The sequence below is a fragment of the Carassius carassius genome, chromosome 2 (genome assembly GCF_963082965.1).
Source record: "Carassius carassius chromosome 2, fCarCar2.1, whole genome shotgun sequence".
NCBI lineage: Eukaryota > Metazoa > Chordata > Actinopteri > Cypriniformes > Cyprinidae > Carassius > Carassius carassius.
In genome coordinates, this window is record NC_081756.1 from 17,118,066 (window position 1) to 17,145,904 (window position 27,839).

At 37.8% G+C, this 27,839-nt stretch overlaps 1 protein-coding gene across 8 annotated transcripts in view; it reads right to left on the minus strand.

Moving 5' to 3' along the window:
- LOC132104561 (DENN domain-containing protein 2B-like) overlaps nt 1-27,839 on the minus strand; it is a 62,597-nt gene that overhangs the window by 19,382 nt on the left and 15,376 nt on the right. For 3 of the 8 annotated variants that reach the window (XM_059510135.1, XM_059510145.1, XM_059510125.1), the window contains exons 2-10: nt 19,504-19,599; nt 13,493-14,740; nt 9,917-10,053; nt 4,939-5,078; nt 4,475-4,690; nt 2,745-2,841; nt 2,581-2,625; nt 2,095-2,279; nt 882-991 (exon numbers count right to left, since the gene is read on the minus strand). In XM_059510135.1, coding sequence (XP_059366118.1) covers nt 882-991; nt 2,095-2,279; nt 2,581-2,625; nt 2,745-2,841; nt 4,475-4,690; nt 4,939-5,078; nt 9,917-10,053; nt 13,493-14,740; nt 19,504-19,577 — 2,252 coding nt within the window. In that variant the 5' untranslated portion in view covers nt 19,578-19,599. Of the gene's footprint in view, nt 1-881; nt 992-2,094; nt 2,280-2,580; nt 2,626-2,744; nt 2,842-4,474; nt 4,691-4,938; nt 5,079-9,916; nt 10,054-13,492; nt 14,741-19,503; nt 19,603-27,839 lie in introns of all 8 variants that reach the window. The other 5 variants (XM_059510152.1, XM_059510140.1, XM_059510161.1 and 2 more) reach the window with 3 other exon arrangements.

The window sequence follows — 27,839 nt, forward strand, 5'->3', positions numbered from 1 at the left end:
GATAAGCAGAAAACCTGTTTAAAACCACTTGAGAGGAAATGCTCTTGAGACTGATGACTTTGCTTTTAAGGTGTTTCCATTGTGGTAAGAAGACTTTATCAGACAGCTGGGTTATTTAGTCGTGAATACTTGTGGAAGTTTAAATTGAAATGGTCATTTTTCAGTCATTTCAATGAACTGATTGTGATAGTGTTTTTCCTCTGACCCAAACTACTGGTTGCAATTGTCTTGATGGAAGTACAATTCCAACAAACTCTATCACTGCTCTTGAAGGTAGTCTTTTTTCCTGCTAAATGTGACTAATGCCACATGTGCTATTTTTGTACTTTAAAATTTGCTGTATTTTAAATGTGCTGGTAATGCAGATATAGAAATTATGATGAATGATATTTCGGAACCATCATTGCATTACATTTTTTTATCAATATCAGTTAATATTGGATATATCAGATGATATTGGATATTTAATTGTGGACACTCATTTCTGCCTATTTTTAGATGACCTGTCATCATTCAATGCTATTTTAAAAGGCGGCAGATTGAAGCAAAGACGTAAAGCTTTAAAAGCACTGCTCTTCCAAAGCCCTATTATAGAGGGGCCTTTTCCTCTTTTTTCCATCACTATTATAGGTATGTTTTTATCTTGACTGTTTAATTTTAATATCAAGAGCATAATTATATCATACTGCATACTTTATACTGCACATTATGATGCTGTGATGACCAACTTTACTGAGTAGATTTTTTTTAATGTGTTTTACTTTCATTTTAGACACAACTGTAAAGATTTTAAATATTGGCCGTAACATTAAAATAATTATTGGCTTATCAGCAACAGCCATAATTTGTAACTCAGTGCATACATAGAAAAACAGTAATACCTGTTGTATTCAGACACAGGGCTCCAGTCTTTGGCATCTGGAAAGCAGAATTGTGGGATAGCCTTGAGTCTCTGTTCAGCTTCCCTCATCTGCTTGGTGAGTCTCTCTAGCTGTGAGGTTCAGATGAAAAGACCTGGTAAGGAATCTATCTAATATATTTGCACAGCCTCATTATAGTATCCTTTCACACCTTCATAACTGTCAAGTATGTACAGAATATTTTTCCGCCAAACAAGGGGACAATATTTCAGTTCTACCACGACCCATGTGACCATCAGCCCTCTGTTCTAGTTTAAAAACACAATCACAAGTTGACCCTGTTTTGGGCAGAGTGTCAACATATTTCAGCTTCTCAAGGGAACACAATCACAAAGACAAATCTCAGCAAATCAAAGACCTATCTCTGTAACTAAACATGATTTCTATGGCAACGATTTCCTGCTTATGCCACTTACTGTCAATACGTCCAAACGATAAGAGCTCAAAGCTGTATTTTCAGCCTTTTTTCTAATTTGCATTATTACATTATTGTTCAAACATTTGTGGTCAGTATGATCTTTTTTTAAAGAAAAAAAGTATTTTATGCTTACTAAGGCTGCAATTATTTAAAAAAAAAAAATTTTTATTTACAAAAAAAGTTAAACAATTGCTTTATATTTCAATATATTTTAAAATCAAATTTATTTCTGTGACCATTTTTTCCTGCAGCCATTCCTCAAGCCTTTTCACATGATCTTTCAGAAATCATTCTAATATGCTGATTTGGTGCTCAAGAAACATTTATTATTACCAATGTTGAAAACGGAGCTGCTTAATATTCTAGTGAAAACCGTTATACATATATTTTTTTCTGGTTTCTTTGATAAAAATAGTAAAGGATAAAAGTATTAATCTTTTTCTTATTGACCCCAAACTTTTGAACAGAAGTAAACAGATCTGTTATCAAATATCCAAACAACTGCATTCTACCATCTGAATTAAAAAAACCCCCACTAAATATGTATGACATTCAGAAAGCAGGATTATTCATATCATATTTATATTATTCATCATATATCAAGACTTCATCGGGAAACTGTTTGATAGCAACTCTGTAAGAACTGACCCTAAAAAGACAGATAAAGGGTTACTAAACATCAATGTATTTCCCACTGAGTAGCATCTTAACTGTAAAACAAAAACAGTATCTCTCCTTTTTATAGAGAATATTCACCTTAGGAAACTGGTAAGTAACTTCTGGAGTATAAGAGTTTTTGGTGGGCTTTTTCTTCAGTGAGACCACCACGAAGTACTCAAAGAGCTCCCTTTCCTGCCACTCAATCAGCTGCAGCTCCAGAGTCCTGTAACTGGGTGCCTGTCGCAGCATAGACTGCAGCTTCAGTAACCTCTGAGTGTGGGCTGCGTTTTAAAAAAAGAATACAAATAAAAATCTGCACAATACTACAGGCAACATATAAAAACAAACTAATAAAAATAAAAATGTAAGCTAATTCTAAATATTACTAAATACGGTAATATTACATTCAAATTATTAATAAAAACAATAGAAGTATATACATAACAGTGCCCCGTTTTGACATTAACTTGTGACAAATCACAGGGTCATGTGATGTTGTTTGCTCAAAGGACAGAGTCTTTGAGCAGCACTCAACTCAAACACATTGCTCACTCAGCCTTACTGTATGTGCTGATCCCTCACCTTTAAACCTGTCGTCAGAGTCACTTTCACTCTCGCTGTTGTCATCTACAAACAAGAGAACAGGCATTGTTTAATGTCAAATGGTCAACTGACAACAATTTTTGGTCTGAGCATGAACAATTGGGGTACATTCTGAGAGATTACATTAAGGTAAAACTCTATACCTCTTAGAGATGCAGTTTCTATGTTTGAAAGCGAAAGATTCTTTAGCCTCTTCTTTCCTCTTTTTGTACAGTAGATAGAGTTTATTCTTTGCACCACCTGATAGGGAAAAAGATGTGTTACAACCAATTGAAAACTGCCCCTTATGTACACATTCAGCCAGGAATGTTATTAAGTTTTGCAAATCATATTTTAAGGGACTGCCGTAATCCATATAGGAAAGTTAATGATTTTATCTATCAGTGAGTTCCTAAAAGCCACTGGGACCGCTCTATAGTAACGTGTAAAGTGTCTGGAAATAGAAAAGCAGTGAAACTAAATCTTTCAAATCTTTCTCTTTAAAACCTGCAGCATCTGAACATGGGCATTAAAATTGTGTGTGGTTGAAGGTGTTTTCCCAACAAAAACATTCTGGAGCAGAGGAAAAAGTAGCAGGAAGGCAGACTGGTGTGCTACACCTACTTCTGAAGAGTCAACTGTTAACTTTTAATTTTGGTAAAACTGGGTCAAGTTTAGTGTCAGCGATTCGTTGTGTCGTATTACACAGTGCAGCGCCCACTGATTTAAAAGCAATTATCATGGATCACAATGGGCCAGTGTGAAAGATTTTATTGGATCCGTGACTTTGGTCTTAAACTGAGCATAATGAAGCTGCTGCTGTCTGCGTCATTAATGTTAATCAAACAACAAAAGACAAAGAGAAAATCCTTCACTGTTCATCACTGAATAACTTTTGTAGCTTTAACAAGGATTAATCTATATTTAATGTATACAGTGAAGACAATGTTGAACAATTGAATTATTCAATTTCTGTACCTGAACACACACAAACCTGAAAAACAAAGCATTGTTTCATTTTCTATAATTGTTTTATTGTATTTATTTGTACTATTGCTTGCCATTTGTTTATTTGTTCTTCATTTATTACTGACTCTTCAATTTACCGAATTTTCCAGATTATTAGTCGCACTTTTCTTCATAGTTTGGCTGGTCCTGCGACTTATAGTCAGGTGCGACTTATTTATCAAAATGAATTTGACATGAACCAAGAGAAATGAACTAAGATAAATGAACCAAGAGAAAACATTACCGTCTACAGCCGCGAGAGGGCGCTCTATGCTGCTCAGTGCTCCTGTAGTCTACACTGAAGACATAGAGCGCCCTCTCGCGGCTGTAGACTGTAATGTTTTCTCTTGGTTCTAAACAAATGCGACTTATAGTCCAGTGCGACTTATATATGTTTTTTCCCTCATCATGACGTATTTTTGGACTGATGCGACTTATAGTCCGAAAAATACGGTAATAATGTTTGAACTTTGTATTTGTTAGGCTAGTAGTCTTTTCTGTAATATTTCCTGAGAATGTTTTTGTTATAAGCTTATTTATTAGATTACAAAATAACACTGGTTGAAAACAATAATCATTTTTGACAATAACTATTTTGTGGCGGTGACAGTGAAAATGTCGGCAGTACAAGTAAAAACCGCTGGCCTGACTGGCCAGTAGAAACAATTCTTAGTGTCAAGCACTGTTATATGTCACGTAAACATTACACCGTTACCATAACCCTCATAACTATTCACTTAAAATCTCTGACTTAATTCAAGAAAATATTTTTGATCAAGAGTTCTGCTAACAAAAAGTTTAGGAATCCCAGATTTACAAGAAAAGTTACGCAGACATGTTTAACCATTACAGGGTCACTTCACTTCATTCTAGCCTTATTGTTTACCTTGGGAACTCGTTTCTGCCTGTGGGACGCCAATGTACCGGTGGAAGGGTTCAGGCTGTCATCTAGTAGGCCACAGGAGGAGGAAGGCACGCCCAGCTGGGGTAGCAGCAGCATGTCATCATGGCTGTGCCTCTTAGACAGGCGGGATGTGCGCTGGCTCTTCCTGTCAGCAGGACCTGGCAGCCGCAGAGACTGACTACTCGGTTTAGAGGGCAGCTGGTGAGAGGGAAGTTGATAAGAAATCAATCTTTTAGCATCATGAAAAGGTGCAGACATGTGTATTAAATCAAAATTTTAAAGTGCATAAAAATACATACAAATGCATACACTACAAAACGTTGTACACTTTACTAAATGTACAAAACATATGGTGAATTGATTCATGTATATAAAGCATTGATTTAAATAAAAATAATTGAAAAGCAAGTGCTATCATCTCTATCTTACGCAGCAAAGGAGACTACCTGGGGAGGTGTAATGGACTTCCTGTCCTGGGAGGTCCACATCCTGTTGAGTGAGTCCCGGGACCTTTCGGGTAACAGACGGGAATTTCTGGCCAGACATCTCCTCACTGGATCTACATCCTCATATGGATTCTCTTTCTCTGTTTGCAGAAGAGAAGAGAACAACTCAGACTAAAACTAAACACCCGCTGCCCAGGAGCCGACTTAAAAGGTAGCAAGGTAACATGTCTTCTTAAGGAGTGAGTGGGAGAGAGAAAAACTGATAGGGAAAAGGTGGGCTGAGTTCATGGAAACCGGTGGAAGATGATAATGAAACAAAAAGGAGCCAGAGGCACATAGCGGGGCTGCTATTGAGTGCTGGGAAAGGATTATTCATGGAGGTTTACTGCTGGCATGCTTGAAACTCAAGTGCATCGTCTCCAAAAACAGTTTCTGTTGGACATAAGCCTTTAGACAGCACACTGTCTCCAGAAATAAGGGCCAGTGATGAGTCAAGATAAGATAATGTAGACAGTGCAGAACTTTAGTCTGACTCTGCACAAGACTCCACAAAAAAATTACAAATAAATAAAACATTATAAACGTTGTGAAGATGGCCTCTTTGTTAAAACGGGTTTTAGATTAATCTTATTTTTGCAAACATGTTTTCTCATGTAAAAGGGTGGATCACTTGTTCACCAAACACTTGAGGATATAAATTAAGTTGTGCTTTCCCCTTTAAGAAACTTTGGCAGACTGATAGTCTGCGTAAAGCGAGAACAAGATGACCTGAATAGGGCCTGCAAAAGTTTTTAACTCTAATGTGGAAGCATGTATGAAGCATCAACAAATGCTGGTCTCCTACGACTTCTTCTGGTAATGCTAATAATTAAAATATGTATACAAACACACACACACACACACACACATAAGTAATATATACACATATAAATATAATATATATTTTTATATATATTTTTCCAACAGAAAACAGCTATGATGCTTAATATTTTTCACATTTACGGCAGACTTGTGGAATGAAATATAAATTTCTTAAAAAAAATGTTTTACCGAGCCCATTAAAATTGATGATGGATAATAAAATAATCCTCTAATTAAAATCATTCTTTCCTAGTCACCAATTCCTGGCTGTCAAGGCAATGTAATGAAACCAACCAGTTGAATGTGGCCAGTTTCAATATGATGTAATAACAGTTGTGCACAACCCACACAAAAACAGTGCCCTAGTTTTTTGTTGTTTTCTTACTGTAAGAGACTGGCATATCACACATCTTTCTGCCCTGTTTCCCTCCACTAGATACACAACATGCATTATATTACAGAAACATCCTAATCTAAAATACTGAATGCTGTTTTCAGAAAGAAAAGTGAGACTTAAAATAGGACATTTGTGTAATACGGCTCCAGGTGCACTACAAAAGAAAGCAATCATATCTGCTCAATTCATGTTGCATCTTGTAGATGAAATATTAGCCCTTGTTCACCCATTTTATTACAATTTAACACTTCAGCACAATACAACGGTATCAAAAGTGCCACTAAGTAAACCTGGACATAATAATCAGTGTAACTTCTTGTGAAAAGCTTAAAAGACGGCAAAAGGCCATATAATGTAGTAATCATCTACACAACAGCCTGACCTTACGAGATGTACTGCTGAGATTTGCCCTAGTGCCATTAAGCCTGAGAGGCACAATGACAGGCCAGCAATTGCACAGAGTGCTCTGTAAGGCTCCCAAATGAAGCAATGTAATGACAGCATGCTGGAGAAATGATATGCCTCCCTGACCACTCATGTACAGGAAGGTACTAATCAACTTCTCTGCTTACAGGATCTCCACAAAACAAACAGACAAAAGGAGAGAGAGCGTGGGCACCCCTAACCAAAACACATACTGTCCTTCCTTTTACACAAAAGGATTTCAAAGGAAAGGATGTTTCAGAGCTAGATGTGTAAGTGAGCAGTACACTACCAATAAAAAGCAACACAGCAGACAAAATCATTTTATGTCCACATTGTGGTCTTCCCAGGAGCACCATGCGGTCATGTGAGATGAGGAATGGCCCTGTGACATGTAAACAAGCAGAAGATATCCCTTCATGTTACATTTATCTCATGGTAAATGTAACATGACCCAGCCATCTGGAGATAATTGGCCAATCCATTATCACTATACTAATGTTCATTGCATATGAGGGACACCTCACCACTGCCACCAGACCAGACAAGCTTTGTGCCTAAAAGCAACATGATGCCCAAATGTTTAACCTGAGAGGATGTTGAATCCTTATTTATGTATACCATAAATAATGTTTACGTTTTTAACAGTTGGTGACATTTTAGGGCTGAAACCCTGTTGACAGCCTGAGGAAGCAGACCATTTGATATGCAAACCACAGCCTGTTGCTTCTGAAGACCACCCTTATATGCCTCTGTCAGAATGTTACACCAATCCCCAGCTCAGTGGTTGGAGCAAAGAGGCACACAGAGGCCATATATTTCTCTGGAACTAATCAGCATTCGCAAAAATGTGCAACCGCAATACTTGATCCCACACTTGAGGTGTTCGCTAGAAGAATGGAACCTTTGTCAGTGGAAAAAAGTCACCCACTTCACAACTGCTAGAGATTCATGCACCGCCTGGACCAAGTGGCCATCATCATTTCAAGAACAATAATTAGCAAAGGCTTTATTTTTGGCTGTAGAACTGATATAATGGCATATAAACTTCAAGCCTACCAAACCACAAACTCCTTCTGCTTGTTTGCCAACTAGGCACTTATTCAGTCAGACCACTTAACAGCACCTGATGCCCAAGCCTCATCAGCACTGACAAAACAGAGATTTACAGTCTGGCCACAGGGCAAGACGCTAGAACACTGTAACACTGTCAAGCCCCACAGGGTCTGAGTGTTAGTGTGCACAGACTATTTCCTGCCAGGAAGGAGTTTAGCACCTAAAATCAGCCAGCACCACATGCCAGTACTTCATCACCTTCAGTAGACAAAAAAGAGGATTTAACCAGGGCATGTGTAAATAGTGCACAATCAACAAACAATAAAAATGCAATCCATATAACATTTTAAATAGATAAAATCTAAATAGATGACTATAATTTTATAAATTAAAAACATTAAATAATAAAATATAAAAGATAAATTATATAAAAAAAATGTATTACTATACTTTATTTAAATATTTAGTTATTTTTATTATGATTTTATGCTGTAAAATATCTGTAAATATTATGTAGTCAAAATTATATACATTTAAAATATTTGAAATCAATAAATGTACAAATATATAAAATATATTTTATTAAAAATTTAATTCAACAGTGAGTATAGAAAAGTATCACCCCCCTCTAAAATAATAACATTTTGTTGCTTTTCAACCTGAAGTCGGACACAGTTTTTGTTTTATCCAACTGTATTTACTCAATTTAACATACAAGTGAAAGATATAACACAAACATATGAGGAAAAAAATATATATAAACCAGAATCACTGAGTTGGAAAAAGGATCACCTACTTATGTCAGTATTTTTTTGAACCACATTTTGCTTCAATTACAGCCTTTAGTCTGTTGGAATATGTCTATAATAACTTTGCACATTTAGACATTGCAATGCATGTCCACTCCTCTTTGTAGAACTGCTCAGGTTCAGTGAAATTTGATGTGAGTGTTTGTGGACTTCAGTCTTCAAGTCATTCCACAGATTTTCAGTGGGATTTAAGTCTGGGCTCTGATTGGGCCATTCAAGGACATTCGCCTTTTTCTCCTTCGAGCACTGTGTGCTCAGTTTTGCTGTGTGTTTTGGCCCATTGTCATGTTGGAAGGACTTTCTTCCCATGAACAACTTTCTGGCAGAGGGCAGCAGATTTTCCTCAAGAATTTGACAGTGTTTTTCCTCATCCATTTTTCCTTCTATCCTGACAAGTGCTCCAGTCTCTGCTGCAGAGAAACACCTCATAACATGATATCACCACCTCCATACTTTACTGCAGGAATGCTGTTATTTGGATGTTGAGTATTGGATTTCTTCAAGACATCATTTGGTTTTGAGGCCAGTAATTACATTTTAGTCTCATCTGCCTCAGAACTTCAAGGTGAGCTTTGGCAAAGCTCAGTCGTGACTGCATGTGGCATTTCTTGAGTGGCTTTTTTCATGCAACCTCACATTCAAACCACATTTGTGGAGAATTTGTGATATTGTTGTCAAATGCACATGGAGTTGCTGTAAGCTTCTTGGTATCCTCTCTGACCAGTTTCCTCCTGGCTCTTCAGTTTTGAACGACGTCCTGATCCATGGAGAGTCTGTGTTCCAAACTTCAATTGAGGAGAGTAAGAATGTGAGGGCCTTAGATACAGCTTTGGTTGCGACTAGCTTAGCAAGTCCCATACATTGTTCGGTTCCAGTTGCAGAGCAGCAGGGCAACTAGGTGACTGTGATGCGGCATAGTCACGGGACAAAACACAGCTCTTCCATTCAGATCAAAACATTAAACAGGTTCTTCCCACTCAGTGTCAGCACCTGACATCTTGGCAAATTTAAAAGTGCTGGCTAATTCTAAACATAAATTCAGGAAGATTGCTATTCACGTTGGAACTAATGATGTTTGACTTCGCCAGTCAAAGATCACTAAATATAACATTAAAGAGGTGTGTGAACTTGTAAGTACAATGTCAGACACTGTAATATGGTCTCGTCCTCTACCTGCTTACTGCGGTGATGAGATACATAGCAGAATGATGCAATGCAACAAAATGTGCTTATTTTAAAGGGGGGTGATTCTTTACTATACCCACTGTAAATATGAAATTCTAATATTTTTGCACCATAACTGTTCTCCAAATAAATATCTCTAACAATAACAGGTTTATCCCCAAAGTATTTTAATATACATCAGCTACTTTTTAGCCTAAAATCAAAAGGATGCAAGCAGGATCTATCACCAACTGTTGTATGTTCTTACCAAATATGTCCTCATAGGCGTTCTCCTCGAGCGTGCTTTTGGAGCTGGGCCGACTGTGGCTCTCTGTGCCATTCTCTGTGAGTGAGGAAGGGTATGAGGAAGGCAGGCTGACAGCATCTTCTGACTCACACGACTCTCTAGAAACAAACAGAGATAAAGAAAAACCACAGCGTTCATCTTTCAGTTGGATGATCACAAATCAGTTCAGACAACCTGAGAACATGAAAGCATCTTTCATTTATGAGGATCTTAAATGTGTTTAATTTCCTCAACAGTTCTTCTTATTAAAAACAATGAGCAACAAGAGAGGCTTGGACATTGTGCTTAAATGAACAACACACGTATAGTTCTTGCCTATGGTCAGATGGTACTTAATTGTTTACGTGCAAACCTGATTCCAAAAAAGCTGGGACAGTGTACAAATTGTGAATAAAAACAGAATGCAATGATGTGGAAGTTTCAAATTTCAATATTTTATTCAGAATACAACATAGATGACATCAAATGTTTAAACTGAGAAAATGTATCATATTAAGGGAAAAATAACTTGATTTTAAATTTCATGGCATCAACACATCTCAAAAAAGTTGGGATAAGGCCATGCTTTCCACTGTGTGGCATCCCCTCTTCTTTTTAAGAAGACAGTTTTAAGACAGTCTGCAAATGTCTGGGGACTGAGGAGACAAGTTGCTCAAGTTTAGGAAAAAGAATGTTGTCCCATTCTTGTCTAATACAGGCTTCTAGTTGCTCAGCTGTCTTAGGTCTTTTTTGTCGTATCTTCCTCTTTATGATGCGGCAAATGTTTTCTATAGGTGAAAGATCTGGACTGAAGGCTGGCTATTTCAGTACTCGGATCCTACTTCTACGCAGCCATGATGTTGTAATTGATGCAGTATGTGGTCTGGCATTGTCATGTTTGAAAATGCAAGGTCTTACCTGAAAGAGATGACATCTGGATGGGAGCATATGTTGTTCTAGAACATGGATATACCTTTCAGCATTGATGGTGCCTTTCCGGATGTGTAAGCTGCCCATGCCACACACACTCATGCAACCCCATACCATCAGAGATGCAGGCTACTGAACGGAGCGCTGATAACAACTTGGGTTGTCCTTGTCCTCTTTAGTCCGGATGACATGGCCTCCCAATTTTCCAAAAACAACTTCAAATTTTGATTCGTCTGGCCACAGAACTGTTTTCCACTTTGCCACAGTCCATTTTAAATGAGCCTTGGCTCAGAGAAAACGCCTGCGCTTCTGGATCATGTTTAGATATGGCTTCTTTTTTGACCTATAGAGTTTTAGCCGGCAACGGCGAATGGCATGGTGGATTGTGTTCACCGACAATGTTTTTTGGAAGTATTCCTGAACCCATGCTGTGATTTCCATTACAGTAGCATTCCTGTTTGTGATGCAGTGCCGTCTAAGGGCCCGAAAATCACGGGCATCCAGTATGGTTTTCCAGCCTTGACCCTTACGCACAGAGATTGTTCCAGATTCTCTGAATCTTTGGATGATATTATGCACTGTAGATGATGATAACTTCAAACTCTTTGCAATTCTTCTCTGAGAAACTCCTTTCTGATATTGCTCCACTATTTTTTGCCATAGCATTGGGGGAATTGGTGATCCTCTGCCCATCTTGACTTCTGAGAGACACTGCCACTCTGAGAGGCTCTTTTTATACCCAATCATCTCACCAATTGACCTAATAAGTAGCAAATTGGTCCTCCAGCTGTTCCTTATATGTACATTTAACTTTTCCGGCCTCTTATTGCTACCTGTCCGTACTTTTTTGGAATGTGTAGCTCTCATGAAATCCAAAATGAGCCAATATTTGGCATGACATTTCAAAATGTCTCGCTTTCAACATTTGATATATGTTATCTATATTCTATTGTGAATAAAATATAATTTTATGAGATTTGTAAATTATTCCATTCCTTTTTTACTCACAATTTGGCTGAAAAGCTAACCAGAATGTTGAAAGCTCAAATTAATGACACAATCTGTTTGCTTGCCTATAGTCTTTAAACAGTGGACTTTGGACCAGCCACAAGAATGTCAAACATGGGCTCAAATGTAGAGCAGTAGAAATGCTCCAGCACATGAGGTTCTCAATCACAAGAACCTGGCAGCTCCCAGTACCTAGTTACTGGGCTAAACAATCCATGTGCCAAAGATCATTCACAAGGCCATGAGGAATATGAGCTATAAACAACATGAGAGCCCTCAAAAAAAGCCAAAAAGCAACACCATGAGGCAGTGTTATATCTACTTAAAAAGAAGAGATGAAGTATCTAAGGTCTTTGAACCTTCAAAACATTTCATTTTCTGTATTCTTCCATCTCACCCTGTTAAATGAATGCTGATGGGTTTCTAAAAATTTATTCAAAAGTGTTTGATGTTACTGTTGGTACAGGAAGTTCTAGCTGATGCTATTTTTGAAATAAATTTGGAGAAAGAAATATTATTAAGCATTGCCCGTTTCAGAAATGACAGTTTGAATCTTAATGTAAAGATAAAATAAGGCAACAAGATGATGTGTGCCTTACACAGAACAAAACAGTGTAATTTTGTAACATTTGACAGCAACAAATTCACCTAATATGGTAAAATTACTAAACACTGAGAAAATGAGCATCTCCATGTTGATCTTTTTTTGCTGTAAAATGCCTGACAGGAAATTTCATTTTGCTTACTTGATTTGTAACAGGAATCTGTAGAGGCCAATACACTGTGAGAGACTATGTAGTCAAAAACAAAAGTCAATAATTCAAAGTCTAGGACTATATCAACAAAACAAATGCTTGGCCTGTGGTCCTTATCCTTTTCAACATTTCTGAGTTTTATACACTTCATTATCCCAAAAAAATAAATGATCTCTTCTTTGTGGGGGAAGCGAATAAGTGGAAGTACACAAATTCATTGCTTCTCAGTAATTTTTTTCCACAGCTGACATGTTTTTTTTTGTTGTTGTTTTTTGTGCACCACAAATCCGTCTAGCTAGTCTTTAGTTTGAATTTATTTAGAGGGACCTAAATGAATAAATGCTTAATACAGAATATTTTAATATGCTCGACTTCATATTAGATGTGAGATTGTTTTGAAAAACAACTTCACATTCAGTTTGTTCATCACAACAATTTCATATGGGTGAAGACTTGGACTATAGAACACAAGTCATATGGACCACTTTTATTATACTTTTTTGTACTTAAATCTTGATAGACTATGATAGCTGTATGCTTGGATTGTATGGAATAAAAAATCAATGTCAACATTCTGATAAACTTTGGCCCTCCACAGAGGAATGCCATACAAGTTTGGAACAACATGATGGTGAGTAAATCATGACAGAATTTGCATTCTTGCTTGAAGGTAATAAGATTCCACCTAGTAAAAGGAAGGTGCCAGTTTGATCCTCACAAAGAACAAGCCATGGGCCATCACCATTACCCCTGTACTCATCAGTAAAGTACTAATCCAAAAAGTGGCTTTGGTTAAATTAATCTGCCAAAAGCCACATACCACTACTGACATTCAAAAAATATGGAAGATAATCATCTTTCTCACCTATCTTGAGTCTTCTTAGGCAAGCCTTCATCTCTCTTTGAATTTCTCATTATAGCAGGTGCTGGGCTGGAAGGAAGTGGAGGTGGAGATTCAGTGGTGGGAGGTAGTCCATTACCAGGCAACAAACCTCTGTGGTTGCGGTTGGCATCATACTCAAATGTTCGTTTGGGTTTGGGCAAAGGGTTCACTGTGATTCCAGGAGAGACCTGTGCAGAAGAGAGTTCTGGGCTCTCTGACCTGGTAGAGCTGATGCTGAACCTCTGCTTGAGCTTAGAGAGTCTTTCAGACCCTGGAGAAGCTTCGGGTTCGGTGGCCACAGAACAGATGCTGCTCCGCTTGCTGCCACAAGTGCTGTCCAAGTCCTCTGTTCCACTTATAATGAAAGACTTCTGTCTGGACTTGTCAAGGCTGTAGCAATTACTAAGATACTGCGGAGGAGACGAAGAGGGACTTTCCTTCAAGGCCTGTTCAATTTTTTGAATGCGGCTGAGCACAGCTGAGGTCTCCTTGCGTGCCGAGAGCGTGCGGAGGAAAATCCCTGAGGACTCTGTCTTTGAAGGCCTCTTCTGAAACCTTACAGGAGCTTCTCGATCCGATACCTGCTCATCTTCCTCAATCTCAGGGTAGGAGCACTCGGAAAATGCTGTGCTCATCCTCCTCACACCCTTAAAGTCAAAGGTTTTCTCACTGCAGGGTGAGGACAGCAGGCTTGGGCAACCCTCGCTCCCACCTCCGGGCCTCTTCTCCAGGCAGAGGCTCATTCTAGGCAGAGCTGCCTTTCGACCCTCCCATTCCGAGATCTTTTTGCGTATGGTGACGGATGAGATGCAGGTCCCTGTATGACTGAGTGAAAGTGTGCGCTTGTGCTTGGTTGTAGGTCCTACCGAAAGAGTACTCCAGCAGAGGGGTCCAGGATTCAATCCATCCCCCACAGTGGCGGCCTGTTGTGGCTGGTTCTCCTTCTGATCCCGGTTATTGCCACTTGGTGGGTTCTGGATGTTGAGCCTCTTGTCCAGACAGCTAATGCTCTGAGATTTGGTGAGGCTGCTTTGGCATTCAAAGTCAGTGGAGAGCGAAGCGCCACTTCTCAAGCTGGCTGTCTTACAGCTCCAGTTCTTTTGGGTCCAGAGTTTAGCGTCAGCTTTAGCGCACCTTCCCTGCTGACTGGCGTCTTCACTGCCACTGAGGTGAGAGGAACATGACTCTTTTCCAGTGGTAAGAATTGGAGGTGTGGACACAGATTGACACCTGAAACAAGCATAAATCAGCAGAAAGAGTAAGAAACCATCCAACAAATTGTGTTTGGTACAGAAGAGTGTTATTTTCTCACAAACAGTAACCATGAATAAGAGAACTAATAAATACTGTTTTAATCAGGAAAAAGTCAACAGGACAAGTAACATAATGCTACAAGTAATGCAAAAGGAGAATATTTTAGATAAAAGGAAATGTCAACAACAACAATCTAATGCAAATTTGTCAGTGTAAAATCCTCCACATCATGCCAACAAAAATAGAACAGTATAAATTAATATACGGATTCCCTCACACAATCACTTTGGAAATCATTTATATGGACCTCACAAACAAAAACTATTTATCCATTAGACTTAAGAGATATAAATGAACTCACCCTCACTAACCCTCAGCGTTTTTTCTTAGCCGTGTGTCCCCTTTAGCAACTGTTTCTCTTTGCCTACATGTCAATCTCAACCTCCACATCATTTTCAGGCCCACTGTTCACTCAGCAAACAGACGCTGCTTACTGCTGAGCAATGAGATGAAAGATTCTGCTGACCTTATTTCAGTCACCTTAGACACACAAACACTTTCTCATCCACCTCAAAATCGAATGCTGCTTATGAGCTTCCAGCAACTAGAACTCGACTTGCCCCACACCTCAGTGAAATTGAGGCAGGCAGATCTGATGACACAGCAGTGGTTAGAATAATAAGTGGAAGCTGGGGGGAGGCCAAGATGATCCAGGGAGCAGGTTGGGACAGATCAACTAAAAACCTCAACATAACGCCCTTCCCGAGAAAAAGGGAAGAAAAAAATGCCACGCCACCTGCATCCTCACAGGTTTTGCGTGGAAAGGAATATACAGTCAGCCCCACACAATCACAAAATACATCATCACCAAATATTCCAAATATTTAATCACATCTCTTGTCTGTACTAGACACTCGTTGCACAATCTGCTGTACCCAACTTTTAAAATCATATTAATTTTACAAACCATACAAAATTTTGTGTTCTAATTTCAAACAAATGCTTTTCTTTTATCACGGCTTCCAAGCAAATATTAAGCAGCACAACATTTTTCAACAATGATAATAATAAGAAATGGCAATAAATTACAATCAAGTACATCATTGGGGGCAGCTGTGGCCTAATGGTAAGAGAGCCGGACTAGTTACCAGAAGGTCGCCGGTTCGAGTCTCGGTGCTGGCAGGAGTTGTAGGTAGGGGGGATTTAATGAACAGTGCTCTCTTCCACCCTCAATACCCATGGCTGAAGTGCCCTTGAGCAAGGCACTGAACCCCCAGTTGCTCCCTGGGTGCTGGATATATAGCTGCCCACTGCTCCGGGTGTGTGTTCACGGTGTGTTTACTTCTCACTGCTGTGTGTGTGCACTTGGATGGGTTAAATGCAGTGCACCAATTCGGAGTATGGGTAACCATACTTGGCAAATGTCACGACTTTCATTATAGCCATATCTGTGTTAAATATTCAAAACCATTGCAGATAAACTCTTATTTCTTAACTAGTAATATACTGTGTTGAAAAAGACTCTTGAGGTTCAGTCCTTACAATGGATCCCTGGCTTGAGAACAACAGTCTAATCCCGGATAATCAAAGTGAAGGGATGGACAGATGCCAAATCTGTCAAAAGGAGATGGAGGATATTGTTTAGCAGGACAATCTTTGCATCAAGGCTGGTATTTATAGCACAGTTAAGCTTCTATCATCTTTGTTCAGATGTTTTCCATAGAATAAAACTGTATGTCTAAAAATACCTCCACGACTGCCTGGGCCGCCACTCCAACAGAGCATAAACGATTGTTTCTATAACTGCAATATTAGGCTCATGTAAAATCCTTTGCACAAAAGAAAACATCAGTTTGAGAATTTTTTCAGTGAGTCCACCATGAGTTTGTGTCTGCGGTCTGAGGAGGTTCTCTGAGAGGCCAGACAGGCCCGGTAAAAACAAGGCCCGTTCTGGGGAAGCCAGCTGGTCTGGCCACACATGGACTGAGTGGGATGCCAGAGCTGGTTTGGCTCTTCCTGGGTTTCAAGGGCAATGTCAACCACAGGCCATTTCCTGCTAGAGAACCATGCCAGGATGGTGAAACTATGAGGTTCCAGGAACGCACATCAAAATAAATATGTCAATCCCAGAGCCGGTGGGTTCTCCCCCACAGAAATATGGAAAATTAATCTGTGATTGAATTATCTTTTCAGCTATTTTCTTTGCTTTTAAAAGGGGCATATTCTCAGTGCAAGGCCTACCTACCGCCACCCTCATCTGACATAAATCTGCTTCTTCAGCATCCTTATTTGCTTGTGATTTACCGCTGAAGTCGAAATATCCATGTCTAGGAAGATAGGCTAGCAGAAACTATGCCATCACCGACCAACACACACCTCTTCACATAAATCACAATCTACTTTAGTAAATATCTCTGACATCAGAGAATGTTCATAGGTAATTATAAAAGTAACTCCTCTCACTCTTCAAGGACTGTTCCTTCTTCTATTGGTCTGATAGCAACTGCCGAGCCCCATAGTTAAGCAAAGGCCACAAATAGAACAGAGCCTATTTTCTAATCAACTTCCTGGCTTTTGCTCATAACCAGGATGTTTACTTTAGCTTTGTATACAACAGTTTGGCCTGTGAAGCACCACTGGATTCAATTATTTACTTCAACTACTCCTCAATTATAGATAGAAGTTCTGGTTATCATAAGAAATCATTGCCTATAAATATTTTTTATGATTATTAATCTCTCTCTCTCTCTCTCTCTCTCTCTCTCTCTCTCTCTCTCTTTCGCTCTCTCTCTCTCTCTATAGCTACAAAGATGAAAAGGGTGTTTCAAGCATCATAAAAATTAAATTGCAATACAGCTTTAAGTTTGGTTTTGTCCCCATACATTAGAATGTGTCTTGATTAAGTTTATATTTTCTGAACCAAAAATAATTATCATGCATTTTTTACCATGTTTGACAGAAGACACGCACTAAAATGTAATTCAGTTTAAAAATATTTTTATACCCAAAAAAATCTTGTTAGGCATATTTAAAACATTAATCATTTATGACATATTAAAAGACTCAATTTATGCATCACGCATCACAGTGCAGCCCTCAAATACCAATTAACTTTGCAAATTTACTTTGCTAATGTCCTTCAAACCACTATGTTTTCCTGAGTAAATGACTGCAGAAACAGATGTTGAAATATAATAAGCATTTTCTTGATGCTCCCCTGCTATTTTTGCTCAGCTTGTCACTTTGTTTCTGACTTGCTCAGCCTCAAAAATTCCTGCTACATTTATTAATACTTTCTGTTTGCTAACATAAATCACATGATCAGATTGAGTATTTGGGGTGGAGAATCCCCTCAGTGATCTCTCTTGAACTACTGACATACTGTAGTGAGAGGGTCTCTCTGCCCAGAATTAATGGCAAGCTATTTTTCCAACAATTGCAATCCTCAATATCCTTCTCTTTTCCTGGCTAAAGGCCCGTTCACACCAAGTATGGTAAGGATAAAGATAAGAACAAGAATAATAATAATTGTAAAAAAGTAGGAAAAAAACATTCTGTATTAAATAATAACAGATTCCACAGCACAACTAACAATAACTGCACGCAGAAACGATATTGTTGGAATCTCTTTTTATATTGTTTGATTTTTTTTCCAGCTGATGAATGATAAAAGCATTGACAGCCAATTAGAACTCATTCAACTTTAAAGAGCTCAAGCATTTTAAGTGGCAGACATCAAATCTACAGCACATGCTTAGAATGAACAGTGCTATTGTTCATCTGTGTAGAGGTTAATATAGTTACTGTTATAGTTATCTTATAGTTATTGTTCTTGGTGTAAACGGTCTTTAAGAGTGACACCCAAGCTACTGGGTCTACGTTTACTGTACAGGTGCTGGTCATATAATTAGAATATCATATAATTAGAATCTAGCTTTTAAAAGGAAGCAGTTCTGAGCAGATGACCTATGAGGTCAGCAATGCGCATGCACCGGTGAGTCTTGTGAAAACAAACGTTTGTTAACAGGAGCAAAAGAAGCAAAGTTTCCTTACTTTAGCAAAGGACAACCATTCTCCTCATGGCTTATATCAAAATCCTCTGACATTCTTCTTTACAAATCCTGGTTTTGTACTTCTAATTAGTGACCATTGTTTTGTTTTGATATCCTCTGCTGCATTTCCACAGGCATCACTTCTTCATCACTTTAAATTGATTATTACGTTTTAAATATGGTTATTTTTCTTACAAAAACGCATCGATTTGCTACAGGAGAACTTTGTTTTTTATGGATGGGTGCTTTTTATTTCATTTCTTTTGGACTGAAGCAATGCAACACCCACTAACTGGCATTAAACAGCTTGAAAGATCAAATAATTTTTTTTATATAACTCTGACTGGATTCGTCTAAAATAAGAAAGTGATAAAAATGTATAACAATGTTTAATTGCACACTGAAATTATGTCACCTGCTGCTTTAAATGCTTGAGCTCAAATCGAGTGGATTCTGATTAACTGACAATGCTTTAACTGTTCATGAGCTGGAAAGTGATTCCAACAATATTGTTTTGTTGTTATTATCATAGCTGTGGTGTGGTCACTGCCATTCTCATTTAATTAGAGCAATTCTTAAAACTTAATAGTTAGAGTTGTAATCTCTGCTGTGAATCGGCTTTCTGTAAAAACCCACAAAAGCACAAACAATGGACAAAGACTGCTGACTCATCATCATGACTGTTACCTGTCTGAGTTTTCCTGTGGACCTTTAGCCGCTCCTGCTTTTGGTGCAGTTTTGGAACTCTTGTTGGCAGTCATCTCCCTCTGATGGCCACCTCACCTGCTTAAAATAAGTTACTTTGGTAAGAACGTTTGTATCATGACCAATAAAGTAAAGGTACTGAACACTTCTGTGCTTGAAACCATTATGCTGATGATCGCTCTATGACAGTAGGAAATGACAAATGTATGTTCACTTTTACCTGTGAACATATTCAATGGATAATGTTGATAGAACATGAATAGTGGGAAATGATTCTTCTAGGCATTATAAGAAAGGCTACGAAAGGTTTAGGCATGGCACATTTGAAATAGATACTTTGCCTATAAGTACAACTCATGGATTAACCCTTTCTGGAAAATATGAGTCAAAACACAACAAATATAGACCTTGATCTGTACAAAAGAAGAGCCCTATCATCCCTGGCATGCAAACAAATCCCTGACCACATATCATTCACAGAAAGAAAATACATGCCAGCTTGAAAGCAGATGTCTACATTTGTAAAACCATGATTCTGAAAAAGTTTTTGTCATGATGCTAGGGGTTGACAAGTCATTGCTATATGTGTTCTAAATTATTTTTACCATGATGCTATGCAGTTACTAGGGCGTTAAGGGTGGTTGCTACAGTATTATGGTTGCTTGCTTGCTGGACCAAGTAAATAAAAAAAGCCCACCTCAATCCCTGCTTTAACATACTGTATGGGATTTCTGGACCATTTTATTAACTGTCAGGTAAAAATCCTAAACTACATCCATTAGAAAAGGCAAATATTGGTTTTAGGTCTTCTACGGGTTTTCTTTCCGACCCCCAAGCAATAATAATAGTGATTCTTGCCAAGCACCACTAATAATAGCAACATTAAATTGTGAATTGATTTCAACAATCCCGGAATATGCAGTCGAAAGAACAGCAGCAGAGCAGGTTTACATGGCCTGTTAGTATAAAAGAGGTTCTAAAATCAGTTTGTAGAATCAGAGAGACATGCCAAAGGCCTTTAGTATATGAAGCAATGTTTGGAGTGTATTTGTATTAATGTCTGTTTGAATAGAGTAGCCAAGATTAACAGAGCTGAGCTAGTCTCCTGGCTCACTAGATAGCGATTGCTTTTTCCCATGACATTTTCACCTAAGGACTAAAAAAGACCCTGTTTAACGAAAGATATTAGGTTTACAAGCTGGGTCAGGGAGTTGTGGTTTGGGAGCTCTGGGCACGCGGGGAATCAGGTTAGTTGTTGAGAAACGGGGCTGCTTTTCATTTTGTCAGCTGAAGCCATAACAAGTTCTCAAAATTATTTGATGAGCAGTAAATCAGACTTAAAAGGCCATGCTTTGCACAGCAAGTCCTTTAAATGATTTCAATGAACAGGTCCTCTTTACTTTTTATATCTCAAAATCTAATAAAAATTAAGCTCAACAGACAGAATTTACAGCATAATATTGATTTTAACAAAACTTTTTTCTCTCCTTCAGAAAAAAAGCACTTTTTAACAAACAAATTCATGTAAGTGTTATATATTATATTATATTTTGTGATAATCAATGAATGTATTTGAATGGGCTTATGCATGGATGAATCATTAACAATAAGATCAATAACATGCATTTTGAAAACAGAATTTCAATTTCATGCTGGCTTTAACTTGTATTAATCCAGAGTTTTCTATTAACATAACTATGATCTCAGATGTTCTCCTAACCACAATCACAACCTCTTCAAACCACCACAACCACTGCAAACTGTATTCACACCCAGAAACATCTTAATTAGCCACTCCTCACAACCACAGTGCCATGTGCATGCCACTTGCCACTTCCTCCCATCAAATTAAAGGGCCTCATCAGAGACAAATGTGGGAAAAATCTTCCACATGCAGAAGGAAAACCTCCCATCTTGGCATGCGTTCACTCGTACTGCTGTATACAGTTTATAAGGAAGTCAATATTACAAGCACTCAAATACGGAGAGGGTTGGGTGTGACTGGGTGCACTGGGGGGCTTGTTTACAGGAAGTTATTGTATGCAATAGTCAGCCAACCAGCAGTAGAGCTGAATGCCCAACTGAGACAGATGAGGGGAGAGACAGCATTCCTTCTGTCAGCCATTTCCTGTTTCAGAGGACTGCAAAGAACATGCATCTTCAATCTTACAGCTCACTTCACCACTTTTTACAGTTTATATTCACTCTTGATGAATAACGCTATTGATGATGACTTGATGTCTTAATGCCAATACAAAGGCAGTGAACAGAGACTATATTGTACACTATCGTTTAGATTTCAATTTCAAATAAATGTTGTTCTTTAGAACCTTCTATTGATCAAAAAATGCTTTAAAAACTGTTTTCAACATTTATAATATGTTTAATAATAAAATGGTTTTTGAGCACCAAATCATTATTTTAGAATTATTTTTGAAGGATTATATGACTACAAAGACTGGAGTAATGAGTGCTGAATCTTTGCCTTCACGGGAATAAATTACATTTTTATAATATCTTAAAATATAAAACAGTTATTTAAATGGTAATATTTTACAATATTACTGTTTTTACAGGGGGGTGGGGGTGATCTTTCTTACCCCAAACTTTAGTCATTTTTGCAGACGCTTTTATCCAAAGCGACTTACAATTGGGGAATGCATAAAGCGATTCATCTCAAAGAGGCAAACAGACACAGGAGGTGCTCGTAATACCAAATTTCAGGTATTGTTCAAATAAGTACCAGCTGGAGAGGGAAGGAATAAATAAAGAGAAAGATTTTTTTTTATTTAAGGTGAAGTAAAGTAGTGTTGAAAGAGATGAGTTTTCATCTGTCGCTTGAACATTGTTAACAAATTACCTCAACCTGGAGTTTTACAGGAGCTGTTACAGTAATCTCATGAAATTTCAGTGACAAAGATTTGAACATTCACACAAATTAAAATCTATCTAGTTAAGAATTGAGTTTAAAGGTATGATGAGAGGTCATTATTTCAGTAATAATAGACTTTCTCTCTGTTTTGTTTGCAACAAGACCACCTACTGAAAGGTTAGGGCACCTTACTATGCAGTGATTATGGTGGAATGTTTTCATCTGAAAACTTCAAATTATTGTTGTTATTATTACAAAAGTCACTTTAGCTGCAAAAGAAAGATACAATTATGACCAAACATAACCAAAAATGTAAATATTTTCTTTTCTATGACAATGGAGGCACACGTTTTCTGGAACCTCTTTTTTACCAACTAGACCGATTATTTTCACTGAGCTGTTGAAAAGGGAATAGTTGTAAAAATAAAGTGGGCTGAATATGGAAATATATATTACTATTGAAGCATCACTATCACTGAGACTGCAAAGTAGATTCAGCTCGATTTAATTAACAAACTACTTTGAAAAAACACAATATAAAATTGAAATTACAAATAAACAAAAGAATAGGTGATGCAGTTGCTAAAAGTAAAAGTGATTTTGTCATATTAAAAACTAGTTATGACTTGCAAATTGACTGATAAGTATTACCTGTTTATGTCAAGAAAAACTGGAAAGGAAAAAAGACCTGCAGAGTGTGATTGACAAGCTGCTTATTGAAGATGCTGTTTCACATCAGTCTGCTCTGCATGGATGACTAAAAAAGAAGCAGGGTTTGTTCCAATAACGTATCACTAAAACATTAAATGTAATTACCATAAGCCACGAACTCATAATACCAGCATACATACGCATTATGACATATCACTTTCACAGGAAACAATGAGCATATTTATTTTAGCTTGCTCACTAAAAACTGGCACCATTAAACATTAATCATTATGATGAAACACTACTCCAGTTTCCATGTTTAATATGCTCAGAGACCATGTGACTCTTTCATCTGCACAGTGGCACCATTTCAGTAAGAAACAATCATCTCTTTCTCTCAGATATTGATCTACAACAGGAAGAGCAAGAGCTGCACCCATTTCTCTTAGAAATAGCCAGAAAACCACATAACCTTAATATTTCATACTGAATACACTGTAAAATAAAACAAAAGCTTTGTTTATTTTGACTTGGCCGAAACTAAAATTCTTGGAATCATAGTTCTTGTTTTATATATATATATATATATATATATATATATATATATATATATATATATATATATATATATATATATAAATGGCTGAAAAACTCTACAGTCACTGAGCAGCCACCTCTCTGTTAGCAATTTCAGCAACAGAAGAGAGAACATCTTTGTTCAATGTGTCCTTGAACAAAGGGTGGTTAAAAAGTAAGCTCCTTTATCAGTGATTTAAACAAACACTATCTTACCAGCTTCCTTGGGTGAGTGACACAGTGAGGAATGTTAAGGGTTCAAGACAAGATCATCGGGCCATGGCCTTGTCAGCGATGACAGGTCAATTTGCAAGCGGAGCCGTGCTTTATTCAAATAGAATGCACTAATATTCGCCCCGTTCATCAATGCACACATTCAACACATCATAGTTTCTTAAAGAGGAGGAATTCTTAAACTGACAGGAAGGGACTCATTTAATGTCAATAAACATGACACCATGGGGAGGCTAGATTTTTTTAGTTACTTAAGCATGGAAATTGAAGCTTTGCTCGTTTTGCTGATCATTGACCAAAGAGTTAGAAAATGAAACCGCTTATTGAATCTGAATAGCAGAAGTTAACTTGTGTCCAGTCAAAATAATTCTGCACATGACATGAAAAGACCCGAGTTTTAATTCTATTTTCCTGTCTATAGGGTGAATCAGAGTCTTCTGGGACTTTTTGCACTTTCGACATCTCCAATGCTCCATGATCAGATCTAAGATTTCCCAGATTACCCTGATTCACCCTATTCACCATTAAGGTCCCCACTGATCAGCCACTAAGCTTTTAACATCTCTAAAACAAGCAGTAGTGCACAAACTACTGCATATTCTAAGCTGCTTCTTCACGTCAAAACCCCTAAGAGAAAATGAATATGGTTTTGCATTCACCAGAGACCATTTTGCACTAGAGAAGATTACTCTTCCTCCTTTCTTTCCTCACAGCCTATGTTGATGTTATTACCAAATCAGACATGACTGTGTGAGAATGGAGGTTAGATTACAGCATAAATACCAGAGGAAAGAGAGAACCCCCTTTCAGGTTCTTAGCTTGCACCGTCATATGGTCCTCATCAGGGCTCTCGCTGAGATTTATATAATGCATGAGGTTCGCTAATGCTGCTGATACCAGCCAAGCATGTTGTGTTTAGATTGAGGCAAGAAAAGATGGATGATCAGTGCATCTGTGGTATTATGAGGAGTTTGTAAACATGCTCCCACCTGGACGAATCCCTCTGGCACTGCTAATTAAAATTTAAAAAGGATAAGAGCTGCAAAAGGGATGTCTTTTTTTTTCCTTTGCACTCTGTTTCATTCCCGAGTCCACAGAGCTTGTGAGTAATGACAGAGGGTTTGTCTCTGTGTCGGGGACGGTGTGGGTGGAGGGAATTGTTGTGCCCTGCCGAGCTGCTTGAATGTCTGTCCTTCTGAGCCTTTCATGAACTGTGGAGCTTGGCCTGCCACAGCTCCCAGCAGCTGCACGCTCCCCACACAATACCCACGATTCCTTGCTCCCATAATGCTGACTTGACAGGCCAGATGGAACCGATTTTTAACTCCTTTTCATTCTCTGTCTCCCTTGACTTTCAGCTGTTTACAGTTCTTTCTGTTTTCCAAGTCACTAGCGAAAGGAGAGATTCACATATTAGGGAAACTGTGTAATGCTGCTCAACAAAGTGACATGGGAATCTGAAAATAAGTGGCAAACAGATCTAATTTGATTTCAGAGCTCATTTGATGCAATTTGTTGGGTTTCTTCTATTCATTTATGACTTTCAATCAAACCTGAATTCATAACCATATTTGTATCTTAACAGGGCTTGCAAAATTGCTAGCCCGACGTCACAGGGCTATTGTGTCTTATTATTGTGTTGGGCTACCAAAGTGTATCATTCCCTGCCCGACAGGCTATCTATACAGGGTCCCCGCAGGTCATTAATAAGCCTTCAATTTAGTGGTATCAAGTAAGGCCATAAATACCTTAAATGGCATAAGAATTAATTATAATTTCAAGAGGTCTTAAATTTGGGGATGGAAAGAGAAGAATCACAATATAGCTTAATGTGATGATTAAAATTTCAAAAGGCTGTGATCTAACTGAAGAAACATGGGTGCTCCACTTTTCAAAGTTTTCATGTGATTCCTTCAGAAAAGGTTCAATAGCATTTTCATTTCATCTTTCCTATAATGCCTGAAAAAGGGAAAATTCCAAACGGCTTTTTTTGTGCCCTTCAAGGGCACTTTGGAAAAGGGAGGCCTTTTGTAGGGATGTTCCAAATGAAAGTGAACAACTGAATCTCTTCACAAGGGGCCTTTCCAGAAGTCCGTTAGCAGTGGTTAAAGTAGAGTTTGGCAGGTGGGGGAACGCTCAAATTTTGTGTAGGTGCAACAGGGAAAAATTACTCGCTGTGGGACAACATATTGACTATGGTGGTATAGAAATAATTTTTGGGACAAGAGTGTCACTGTGGCACCAAGTGTCACAATACTTATTTACTTGATATTTTAATGGTTTTATTTTGTTTTGTTTTGACAGACTGCCTTATTCTGTGTAATTACTATTCATGGACATTTTTGTCTCTTTCAATAGTGACAAGCTGGAGTGCTACCTTGGAGTTAACCTTACGTTTGTCACAAGGTTATGATAGTTTTGCATTTTTAAATTAGTTTTTATTTTAATATTGTTTTCAATTTTGTTTTAAATTTAAGTTTAGTTTTAGTTAGTTTCATCAATGGTTTTGTTAGTTTTAGTTTATTTTTTATTTTGCAAACACATTTCTATATAGTTTTTATTTTATTTTATTTAGTTTTAGTTTCAGTTTTAGAAAATTATATTATATTATTTTATTAGTAATTATAGTTTAGCAGAGCAAACAGAACACTTCCAGTGAAGACCAAAGCAAGACATTTAATTTCATCAAAGTTAAAAAAAATTGCCCAGATTAGTTAACTCTTGTGCAGACATTTTAATAATAAAAATAAAATAATGGTTTGAGATTGAACAAAAAAAAAACACCTTATAAGTATACAAGTAAAAACTATGAAAAATTCAGACAAACTAATTCATATTAAAGATGAAATCGTGTGTGTCTGTCTGTTTGTGTATGTGTGCGTGCGTGCATGTGTGTGTGTGTGTGTGTGTTGTCCTTGTATTCTCTACATTGTGGGGAAATGTCTCTCCACATGGATGATAATATTATTAGCAATGTTTTGTAAAAAACAAAGATAATAACAGCACATTTCAGCCTGTCAACCTTCGTAAAAATATGAAATCTCAAACATACAGTAGTAGAAGGCTACAATAAAGTTTTTTTTTGTGCTTGACAGACTTGTTTTGCTGTTGCACCCGCGTTTCGCACAAGAAACTAAAAATGCAGCCCTCAAGTTTAAAGTTCAACTTCTGTCTCATAACCTGTGTTATTTTCCATTTCACTGCCACAGACGCATCCTTTATGATCAGGCGCTAAGGACTAACAACGTTAGCGATGTGTTCAAGGTTACGGTCCTTCATTGAGCATTTAATCGCCTCAGCAACTTCACCCGCGAACAGGCATTTCCCTAAACAGCCACAGGCCAGATTTTCCGCCACAGTAAAGAGCTTATTAATAACTGAAAACGTTTATTGATTTTTGCTAATTAATATTTTATTTCAGTAACTGTTGTTAGTTTCGTTTTGTTTTTCATTTATTGTGATTTTTATTTGTATTTTTCCATTTTACGAAAAAAAGAAAATGGTGGTGTTTACATTAACAGTAAATAAAGTGATCGGGTTGATGTGCACGTTTACATGTCACAAACTTCTGATCTGATTTACTCTTTTGACATACGCACACTGCATGAATAAACAGAGTTTCCTGCTGCTGTTTTAAAAAGTACACTTTATATTCATCTACTTCGGGTCCTAATTAGGCCACGACCAGCACATGAACTGTTGTGCTGCTTAACTTTACTTTAGCAAACAAAAAAAGTAGTAAAAGTACCTCTTCCCGCACTCAAAACTAGTCGTCTGTTGATGAGAGTCTAAACTAGGACTGTTGGGACGTGGTCGTGTTCCACTTCACATATACTGAGTGAAAGGGGAGATTTATAAGGACAGGACACTTATTTATGACACTTTATTCACCAGGAAGAACACCTCATTCGGCACGTCATACGTCATTGCACTATTTCTACGTCACTGCTCATACGCAGTATTTTCCAGTTTCGGTTTTCAATCC